Here is a 12,500-nt window from a genome sequence, read left to right as displayed (position 1 = left end):
TCTGCTGAAATATGTTGAGCATAACACTCAAGATGAGAATGGTAATCTGAAGAATCCAAATAATACAAATTATCAATCTTCATCTCAAAAAATTCAGAAACGTAATATACTGATAATATATACCTGAAGAAGGTTGGAGGTTACATCGGCTGAAACATTTTGAGCGTAACATAAAGTACGACGATGCAACCTGCGGCCTTCCTCGTGTGTATCTTGTCGAACTCGGGAATCTGCACGGACTTTCCAGCGAAATCATTTATTTAATCGACGGGAGTAGCATGCTCTCGTTTCGTCAGCCATGACCGAGCAGAAGTCCTAAGTAAGTTACAGTGGATAGAGTACGTGGCAAAATTTAGTTGTAAAAGCTACACTCTTCTTAAGGTTGAAGGTACAATCCTCAACACGGGCGACAACTAAAAATACAATTATTAGGGACTTCTATCCAGGCGATTAACAATAAACTAAATCCTTCTACAAAGGAAAAAAGCAAAACCTGGATGGGTCGACCTCCTAATATTGCACGGGACTAGAAGCATACTTCAGCCGACAGGTAACAAGCCATCTCAGCAATGACGTACACTTTGGTCGATTCGGAGTCGATTGTTTCTATGTGAATATTCTTCAAAATTCGCAATGTTCAAAAACCACTGCAACAAACATGAACAACGGATGAAACGTTTGGGTTTTTTTTTTCTACAGAAAATGAGTCGCCCCACCCCTCAAAAAAAAAAAAAAAAATGAAGTGAAGCATTTTTCTGTTTCTGACTTTTTGAGATGAGAATTGATTATTCGTATTATTTGGATTCTTTAAACTACTCTTCTCATCTTGAGTGTCATTTTCGCAACGTTTCGGCACACCTAACCTCCGACTTTTCTCCCCTAAAAAAAACTTACTTTAGTAAGTTAGGCTAAATATAGCCAATTTTAGTAAATGCTAAATAGCTAATTTTAATAAATGCTGAATAGCTAATTTTAGTAAATTACGCTTAATATAGCCATCTTTAGTAAATTACACTAAATATAGCCAACTTTAGTAAATTACGCTAAATATAACCAACTTTAGTAAATTACACTAAATATAGCCATCTTTAGTAAATTACGCTAAATATAACCAACTTTAGTAAATTACGCTAAATATAACCAACTTTAGTAAATTACGCTAAATATAACCAACTTTAGTAAATTACACTAAATATAACCAACTTTAGTAAATTACGCTAAATATAACCAACTTTAGTAAATTACGCTAAATATAACCAACTTTAGTAAATTACGCTAAATATAGCCATCTTTAGTAAATTACACTAAATATAGATATCTTTAGTAAATTACGCTAAATATAACCAACTTTAGTAAATTACGCTAAATATAACCAACTTTAGTAAATTACGCTAAATATAACCAACTTTAGTAAATTACACTAAATATAACCAACTTTAGTAAATTACGCTAAATATAACCAACTTTAGTAAATTACACTAAATATAACCAACTTTAGTAAATTACGCTAAATATAACCAACTTTAGTAAATTACGCTAAATATAACCAACTTTAGTAAATTACGCTAAATATAGCCATCTTTAGTAAATTACACTAAATATAGCCATCTTTAGTAAATTACGCTAAATATAACCAACTTTAGTAAATTACGCTAAATATAACCAACTTTAGTAAATTACGCTAAATATAACCAACTTTAGTAAATTACACTAAATATAACCAACTTTAGTAAATTACGCTAAATATAACCAACTTTAGTAAATTACGCTAAATATAACCAACTTTAGTAAATTACGCTAAATATAGCCAACTTTAGTAAATTACACTAAATATAGCCATCTTTAGTAAATTACGCTAAATATAGCCATCTTTAGTAAATTACGCTAAATATAGCCATCTTTAGTAAATTACGCTAAATATAACCAACTTTAGTAAATTACGCTAAATATAACCATCTTTAGTAAATTACGCTAAATATAACCAACTTTAGTAAATTACGCTAAATATAACCAACTTTAGTAAATTACGCTAAATATAACCAACTTTAGTAAATTACGCTAAATATAACCAACTTTAGTAAATTACGCTAAATATAACCAACTTTAGTAAATTACACTAAATATAGCCATCTTTAGTAAATTACGCTAAATATAGCCATCTTTAGTAAATTACGCTAAATATAGCCATCTTTAGTAAATTACGCTAAATATAACCAACTTTAGTAAATTACGCTAAATATAACCATCTTTAGTAAATTACGCTAAATATAACCAACTTTAGTAAATTACGCTAAATATAACCAACTTTAGTAAATTACGCTAAATATAACCAACTTTAGTAAATTACGCTAAATATAACCAACTTTAGTAAATTACGCTAAATATAACCAACTTTAGTAAATTACGCTAAATATAACCAACTTTAGTAAATTACGCTAAATATAGCCAACTTTAGTAAATTACACTAAATATAGCCATCTTTAGTAAATTACGCTAAATATAACCAACTTTAGTAAATTACGCTAAATATAACCAACTTTAGTAAATTACGCTAAATATAACCAACTTTAGTAAATTACACTAAATATAACCAACTTTAGTAAATTACGCTAAATATAACCAACTTTAGTAAATTACACTAAATATAACCAACTTTAGTAAATTACACTAAATATAACCAACTTTAGTAAATTACACTAAATATAACCAACTTTAGTAAATTACGCTAAATATAACCAACTTTAGTAAATTACGCTAAATATAGCCAACTTTAGTAAATTACACTAAATATAGCCATCTTTAGTAAATTACGCTAAATATAACCAACTTTAGTAAATTACGCTAAATATAACCAACTTTAGTAAATTACGCTAAATATAACCAACTTTAGTAAATTACACTAAATATAACCAACTTTAGTAAATTACGCTAAATATAACCAACTTTAGTAAATTACGCTAAATATAACCAACTTTAGTAAATTACGCTAAATATAGCCAACTTTAGTAAATTACACTAAATATAGCCATCTTTAGTAAATTACGCTAAATATAACCAACTTTAGTAAATTACGCTAAATATAACCAACTTTAGTAAATTACGCTAAATATAACCAACTTTAGTAAATTACACTAAATATAACCAACTTTAGTAAATTACACTAAATATAACCAACTTTAGTAAATTACACTAAATATAACCAACTTTAGTAAATTACGCTAAATATAACCAACTTTAGTAAATTACGCTAAATATAGCCAACTTTAGTAAATTACACTAAATATAGCCATCTTTAGTAAATTACGCTAAATATAACCAACTTTAGTAAATTACGCTAAATATAACCAACTTTAGTAAATTACGCTAAATATAACCAACTTTAGTAAATTACACTAAATATAACCAACTTTAGTAAATTACGCTAAATATAACCAACTTTAGTAAATTACGCTAAATATAGCCAACTTTAGTAAATTACGCTAAATATAACCAACTTTAGTAAATTACGCTAAATATAGCCAACTTTAGTAAATTACACTAAATATAACCAACTTTAGTAAATTACGCTAAATATAACCAACTTTAGTAAATTACGCTAAATATAACCAACTTTAGTAAATTACGCTAAATATAGCCAACTTTAGTAAATTACACTAAATATAGCCATCTTTAGTAAATTACACTAAATATAACCAACTTTAGTAAATTACGCTAAATATAACCAACTTTAGTAAATTACACTAAATATAACCAACTTTAGTAAATTACGCTAAATATAGCCAACTTTAGTAAATTACACTAAATATAACCAACTTTAGTAAATTACGCTAAATATAGCCAACTTTAGTAAATTACACTAAATATAGCCATCTTTAGTAAATTACACTAAATATAACCAACTTTAGTAAATTACACTAAATATAACCAACTTTAGTAAATTACACTAAATATAGCCATCTTTAGTAAATTACACTAAATATAACCAACTTTAGTAAATTACGCTAAATATAACCAACTTTAGTAAATTACACTAAATATAACCAACTTTAGTAAATTACGCTAAATATAACCAACTTTAGTAAATTACACTAAATATAACCAACTTTAGTAAATTACGCTAAATATAGCCAACTTTAGTAAATTACACTAAATATAACCAACTTTAGTAAATTACGCTAAATATAACCAACTTTAGTAAATTACGCTAAATATAGCCAACTTTAGTAAATTACACTAAATATAACCAACTTTAGTAAATTACGCTAAATATAACCAACTTTAGTAAATTACGTTAATATAATCAACTTTAGTAAATTACGCTAAATATAGCCAACTTTAGTAAATTACACTAAATATAGCCATCTTTAGTAAATTACACTAAATATAACCAACTTTAGTAAATTACGCTAAATATAACCAACTTTAGTAAATTACACTAAATATAACCAACTTTAGTAAATTACGCTAAATATAGCCAACTTTAGTAAATTACACTAAATATAACCAACTTTAGTAAATTACGCTAAATATAACCAACTTTAGTAAATTACGCTAAATATAACCAACTTTAGTAAATTACGCTAAATATAACCAACTTTAGTAAATTACGCTAAATATAGCCAACTTTAGTAAATTACGCTAAATATAACCAACTTTAGTAAATTACACTAAATATAACCAACTTTAGTAAATTACGCTAAATATAACCAACTTTAGTAAATTACGCTAAATATAACCAACTTTAGTAAATTACGCTAAATATAGCCAACTTTAGTAAATTACACTAAATATAGCCATCTTTAGTAAATTACACTAAATATAACCAACTTTAGTAAATTACGCTAAATATAACCAACTTTAGTAAATTACACTAAATATAACCAACTTTAGTAAATTACGCTTAATATAGCCAACTTTAGTAAATTACACTAAATATAACCAACTTTAGTAAATTACGCTAAATATAGCCAACTTTAGTAAATTACACTAAATATAGCCATCTTTAGTAAATTACACTAAATATAACCAACTTTAGTAAATTACACTAAATATAACCAACTTTAGTAAATTACACTAAATATAGCCATCTTTAGTAAATTACACTAAATATAACCAACTTTAGTAAATTACGCTAAATATAACCAACTTTAGTAAATTACACTAAATATAACCAACTTTAGTAAATTACGCTAAATATAACCAACTTTAGTAAATTACACTAAATATAACCAACTTTAGTAAATTACGCTAAATATAACCAACTTTAGTAAATTACACTAAATATAACCAACTTTAGTAAATTACACTAAATATAACCAACTTTAGTAAATTACGCTAAATATAGCCATCTTTAGTAAATTACACTAAATATAACCAACTTTAGTAAATTACGCTAAATATAACCAACTTTAGTAAATTACACTAAATATAACCAACTTTAGTAAATTACGCTAAATATAACCAACTTTAGTAAATTACGCTAAATATAGCCAACTTTAGTAAATTACGCTAAATATAACCAACTTTAGTAAATTACGCTAAATATAGCCAACTTTAGTAAATTACACTAAATATAGCCATCTTTAGTAAATTACACTAAATATAACCAACTTTAGTAAATTACGCTAAATATAACCAACTTTAGTAAATTACACTAAATATAACCAACTTTAGTAAATTACGCTAAATATAGCCAACTTTAGTAAATTACACTAAATAAATCCAACTTTAGTAAATTACGCTAAATATAACCAACTTTAGTAAATTACGCTAAATATAACCAACTTTAGTAAATTACGCTAAATATAGCCAACTTTAGTAAATTACACTAAATATAGCCATCTTTAGTAAATTACGCTAAATAAAACCAACTTTAGTAAATTACGCTAAATATAACCAACTTTAGTAAATTACGCTAAATATAACCAACTTTAGTAAATTACGCTAAATATAACCAACTTTAGTAAATTACGCTAAATATAACCAACTTTAGTAAATTACACTAAATATAACCAACTTTAGTAAATTACGCTAAATATAACCAACTTTAGTAAATTACGCTAAATATAACCAACTTTAGTAAATTACGCTAAATATAGCCATCTTTAGTAAATTACGCGAAATATAGCCAACTTTAGTAAATTACGCTAAATATAACCATCTTTAGTAAATTACACTAAATATAACCAACTTTAGTAAATCACGCTAAATATAACCATCTTTAGTAAATTACACTAAATATAGCTAACTTTAGTAAATTACACTAAATATAGCCAACTTTAGTAAATTACGCGAAATATAGCCAACTTTAGTAAATTACACTAAATATAGCTAATTTTAGTAAATTACGCTAAATATAGCCATCTTTAGTAAATTACGCTAAATATAGCCTACTTTAGTAAATTACGCTAAATATAGCCAACTTTAGTAAATTACACTAAATATAGCCAACTTTAGTAAATTACGCTAAATATAACCAACTTTAGTAAATTACGCTAAATATAACCAACTTTAGTAAATTACGCTAAATATCGCCATCTTTAGTAAATTACGCTAAATATAGTCAACTTTAGTAAATTACGCTAAATATCGTCAATTTTAGAAAATTACGCTAAATATCGCCAATTTTAGAAAATTACGCTAAATATCGCCAATTTTAGAAAATTACGCTAAATATCGCCAATTTTAGTAAATTACGCTAAATATAAAATTTACGCCTAACATCTGTTTTCTTGTTCTGAAGTTTTGAGATGAGGATTTATTATTCCTTTTATTTGGATTCTTCGGACTACTGTTCTCTTATTGAGTGTCATTTTCACAATGTTTCAGTAGATTTAACCTCCGACCTTCTTTCCCCCACCTTCTCCACGAAAAAGAAAAAAAAAAACGAAGCGAGACAGAAATAAAAATAATCAATGGACGAAAAAGCACGTCGACTTTCAACGAAAAACGAGCAACGAACGCAACGAAATCGACTCTTTCGAAGTATCAGATCAAACACAAAACAAATAACTCCGGATCAAACAGGAAAATCAGTCAAAGAGTATTTTGTTTTGTTTTGTTCTGACTCGTTTGTTTCTTCTGTTTGAGAATGGGGTCGCCCGGGGGTGGGGTAAGGTTATAAAACTGGAGTTGGCGAAGAGTGATAAATAGGATATGTGGTGTGAGGTGTGCAGGGAGTAGATTGTCGGCGATGGTGAATTCCCATTGTGGTGTCCGTCATTTCCTGGCCGGATCTATCGATTTCTCTCGCCAACATCGCTGGACACTACTCCCCCTCTCCACCTTCCGCCATGAATAATTTTTGTTATTGAATTCATTTTATATTGTAAATTGTTTCTTTTTAAAGAGTCATTCGAAATAAAAAGAAAGAAAAAAAAGGCAACCATTAATGACCCAGTTTCTCTGTCTTTTCTGCCCTATTATGAAATTGTAATGTGGGTAAACACGCGTATTAACCTAGTTAAGCGTGGCCTACATCAATAGAAGGCCGTTCCATCAAAGTAACGTAACCTGCGGACGTCGTAGAATAAAGTGTAATGGATACTGCAATAACGAAATTCGGACACGAAAAGATTAATAACAAAATAAACCATGGTATCTGCTGACATTTTGTGTGACTTTCAACTAAAAGCAACGATATCAACTTAATTGGTGTGTCAGAAGTGCTGAAATATTACATCATTATTTAGCATTTAAAAAAAAAACAAAAAAAAAAACAAGTTTTCGATTTTTATCGTAAAAAATCCTCGCCATATTTCTTTGGGAACACGTGCCATAATAACAAGGGAAATAATGCCAACATTAAGGCAAACAACTCATATTTATGATTGTTAAGGCATAATTTATTACAAAATTGGCAATAGTTACACGCTGTTTACCTCCCCTTATCTCTCTTTTTTTTTTTTTTTTTTTTAGTCAAACATTTTATTTTCGCTAATTTTCGTAAAAAATGTTTTCTTTAATAATTTTTATCTACATTATCGTTTTTCGTAATTTTTGGATATATTCATTACTGTAACATGATGATTACGAAGAGACCATTGATTTGCCTTTAAATTCAATATTTAAAAAATCGAATTTCGCCATTATAGTGTAATGGCACCGTACAATCGCCACTGTTAGGGAGTAGACGACTATTACGAGGATTGTTTTTAATTTGGTGCATTTTAAAATGAATAATTTAATACTCTTTTAAAAAATAAAACTTCACTGCAGTATTAACCCCGGCAAAAACACCCCTTCTTTTTATTTACACGTAGCCAAATGTAAAATAATTTTTCATCTTTTGGACAATAAAATAAATAATATACAGTCATTTTTTAACCAATTTTATGAATCTCTTGGTAACTTATTTCAGAGTTGAAACAGAAAATGAGTATCTTCGTAATAGTTCCTATTTGTTTGCCTCCCCACGAGGACAGAGTTAGACACAAAACCGGTTTTTAATGTGGGGAATATCGAGTTCCCTAAAAAAAGGGCACTCTGGATAGAAACAAAAATAAAAATTGTCTCAGTTATGAAGGATTTCTCCTCCACTGACCGAGAACAGAAAAGGAAGTTTGTAGCATCAGAACAGATACTACACTATGATCTTGACCTGTCTGTCGCCTAACAGTGATCATTGGACTTTATTCTGCGACGTCAGCATGTCACGCGGCTTTAGTCGAACGGCATTCTATGTACGTAGGCTACGCTCGACTAGATTAATATGCGTGTTTACCGTAATGTGTGTGACTAAAGAGTGCTATCATCTATTTCATAAAAACAAAATGAAATTAAACGACGAATATCTTGACCTTATCCAATGTTATCTCAATATTAAAAAATTATAATGGCACAAAATCAAATATTTCGACGAAACGTTGCATCCCTCTGCGTGTTCTACAAGTACTTTAACGGTGAATGCTCTGACGACCTGCAAGCACTTGCACCCCCTGGAAATTTGGTAAATTGGATTACTTAAGGGGGCGATTCATCATGAATTTGTTTATGTTGGACTTGAATACAACCTAGTTGTAGTCAGCTGGGAGGCAGGCAAACGGAAGAGAGTTCCACAGGCGTGCAGTTCTAAGATGCTTTGTTCATGGAATCTACGTTTTGATTTAGGCACAGATAAAGAGTGGGGGAAATTATTGACAGTGGTTTCAGCAAGACGGGGGTTTTCGTGAAAGATTGGCGAGGGGGCAGAGATTTGAGCTCAACCGAGCACTTGCAATGGAAATAACGATGAAGCAAAGACAGGCTCGTAATGTCTCTTCTGTGGGAAAGAGGTTGCAGGGAAGTGAAAATGGCATCCCTCACTAAGCTACGAAGTCTATTTTGTACTCTGTCAAGGTAGGATAAGCTTCTAGCAGCTTATCCTGTCCAGATGTGGGAGCAGTACTCCATCCTTGGCCGTACTTGGCTTTAATATAGATAGAGAATTGTACCAGCAGTGAGCTATCTACTAGAGAGGTAGAAGGATCTCGCCATTTTCGAAAATAATGTCAATCTATCGTTTTTGGTGGATATTTACATCAAGTTGCGAATTTCATAAAAAATAATAATCATTGGCAATACATGAAATATCTTATGGGGGATGTCCTTTTCTCTTCCTTGCAACCTCTTTCTCACAGAAGAGATGTTGCGAATTTGTCTCTGCTTTATCGTTATTTTCATGGCAGGTGCTCGGCTGAGCTCCATTCTATGATCCCCCCCTCGCCAAACTTTCACAAGAAACACCCGTCTAGCAGAAAACACTATCACTAGTTTCCCCCCACTCTTTATCTGTGCCTAAACCTAAACGTAGATTCCATGAGCAAAGCTTCTTTCTTAGAACTGCACGCCTATGGAACTGTCTTCCGTTTTTCTGCTTTCCAGCTGACTACAATATGGTTGTCTTCAAGTCTAACGTAAACAAGTTTTTGATGAGCCGTTCCATATAAGTTATTAAATTTACCAAATTTTCATTATTAATGATTACTATATTGACCAACTTCTACTGTACACTCTTTAACCCTTATCCTCGAGTGTCCTCTTGGCCTTGATAAGTGGTGGTGCTTATATTAAAAAAAAATCTCTTTCAAATCTGTCACTACTTAAAACAAAACCACGACAAGATCTTGATTCTTTTTAAAAATCGATATCGATCAATTAATATATATTTGCCATTATTTACTTTTTTAATCTTTTATTACTTTGACTTTCAGATGAAATGAAAAGACGCCGGGATTTATACGCATCTATGAGTGCCGAGGGTAAGTTGATATGTATATTTATTTACTGAGGCTCGTCTCGAACGGCCTTGTGCCAAACATTACAAGGTAAAAAATAAATAAATAAATCTGAAGTAGATCACGCGTTCACGACAAAAATACCAAAGAATGGCGGCACGTTGTGGGGGAGGGGGATTTTCTCCTACATCCAGTATTGACTTGCGGCAATATTTTCTTTATAATTACACTTATATCATTCAAACACGATAGTGTTTGAATGATATGGTTAAGTGGCAGTTTTAGTCATTTAGAACTGTTTTAAAGCTTCACTGCTCACTCATTTTTCGACCAAATTTCAAACAATTATCACAATCTCAGCTATATTGTAAAAAAAATATTCTCAATTTTCGTTCAGTAAAACAAAAGCTTTGATGCATTTTCTCGTGTTATAAAATCGTAAAAATATCTAAGGAGGTGAACGACGTATTTTATGACTGGTTTCCATAGCAACCACATCGCTTCAGCGACTACTGTAACTACTAATTCATCGCTGTCTCAAAAAGAGAAGTAACACGTGAAACAGAGAGAATGAAAGCATGAAAGGGAGATAACTGAGGGGATTTTATTGAAAGCAGACGAGTGCCGTACATTGTTATTACATAGGTGTTCATGAGGGCAAAAAAAAAACGACTGAAATTAAACAAAGAACAAGTGAATTTATTGGAAGCCTGGAGAAATCATGGATTACAATAGAAAAATACGAGCACGAAAAGTGATATGGTTAAGCTTAAACAAGGAAAAGTAAAGGGCTAGTTGTTAAAACTGGAAAAGAAAATAACAGGCTATTCTAGTAAAAATATAATAAATTTATAACTTAAAATATTGCAGCGTTAAGAATATTTTTTAAATTCAATTTCTAACATTATATAATCAATTTTTAATGCTCCAATATTCTAAGTTATACATTTATTATATTTTTTACTAGAATATCTTGTCCTTTTCTTCCAGTTTTAACAACTGGTCCTTTACTTTTCCATGTTTAAGCTTAACCATATTACTTTTCGTGCTCGCATTTTTTTCTATTGTAATAATATATATTTCAGGGTTTGTTTTACAATACGCATTGGTACGAAAAGGTGGGGGAAAAAACAGAAAAACAAACATATAACAAATAAATGTTATCAAAGGCAAGATTAGTTATTTTTCTACTTAACTAAACAAGTTTTTAGTGTTTTACTTATTTTAAAACGTTTATTTAGTTTTAAAAAAAAAGATAGTGTCGAACGCTAGGTGAAAACAAGTAAAAATGGCCGCGAATTGACACCTAGATATTCGAAGTTTCGATAATGACTTAAAAAAATACTGTCAGAAACCCACCCTATAAATCTCACGATAACATTTATTGGGTGGGTTTCTAATGGTGTTTCGTTTTAATTTTTATGTTTTGCTCATTATTAATACATCAAACATTTAGATGTTAATTCGCGGTCATTTTTTTTTTTTTGTCCTCACGTAACGCTAGCCACTATTTGTTTTTCAAACGGAATAAACTTTCTTTTTCTTTTAATTGAGTAAAAGTGCTGAAAACTTTTCCAGCTAGGTAGAAGAGTAATTTATATTGTCATTGATAATATTATTTTGTTATATATTTGGTTTTTGATACCACTTTTTTCGTGCCAATGTGTATTGCAAAACTAACTCATATTTCTATTTAATAAGGCTTTTTTTCAAAATACATTATATGAGAAAGAACGTGAAGTATTTCTGTATACATCAGGTAGTGGCATTGAGATTCCGAACTGCGCATGAGCACAAAAGGAGTTTCCGGGGATTGGAAGAAGTGAGAAACTCCATATCAAACAGTTGGCGTTAATGAAATTTATATAAATTCACTTTTTACAGAATCTTAATTTTACTTTTTGCACGTTATGATTTATTTAGAAAGAAAAAAAAACATTCGATTTGGGAATCTTAAGTAGAACGACTCCAGTGTGCTAGCGGTATTATGGTGAATGAGAAATCTATACATCTATAAAAATGAAATTGTCTGTTTGTGTGTGTATGCGTGTGTTTGTGCCTGTGTGTGTACTTTTTCCTACCAAATTACTCTGCCAATTTTCAGACTCGAGATTTGACATGAGGGGTATTGAGATTTGGGAAACTATTTTTAATTGGTTTTCGGCCAGAAATTTGGCTGTCAAGGGGTCAAAGTTCTACGAGCTGAGCTTTGAAAACTCTTCCAAACTCCTTCGCCAATTTTGGGTCTAAACACTTGAAATTTTAGATGTAGGTTACTTGGACATG

The 12,500-nt window shown here is 30.0% G+C and overlaps 1 protein-coding gene across 1 annotated transcript in view; it reads left to right on the top strand.

Annotated features, from left to right (window-relative positions):
- The window catches only part of LOC145263182 (uncharacterized), a 248,616-nt gene that overhangs the window by 194,219 nt on the left and 41,897 nt on the right, over positions 1-12,500 (top strand). The window contains exon 5 of the mRNA XM_080120235.1: positions 10,191-10,238. Coding sequence (XP_079976361.1) covers positions 10,191-10,238 — 48 coding nt within the window. The remainder of the gene's footprint in view (positions 1-10,190; positions 10,239-12,500) is intronic.

Source organism: Euprymna scolopes, chromosome 38, assembly GCF_053919585.1.
Source record: "Euprymna scolopes isolate OS-2025 chromosome 38, ASM5391958v1, whole genome shotgun sequence".
Lineage (NCBI taxonomy): Eukaryota > Metazoa > Mollusca > Cephalopoda > Sepiida > Sepiolidae > Euprymna > Euprymna scolopes.
Note: the sequence above shows the minus strand (reverse complement) of the source record. Positions and strands in the feature narration are given on the sequence as shown.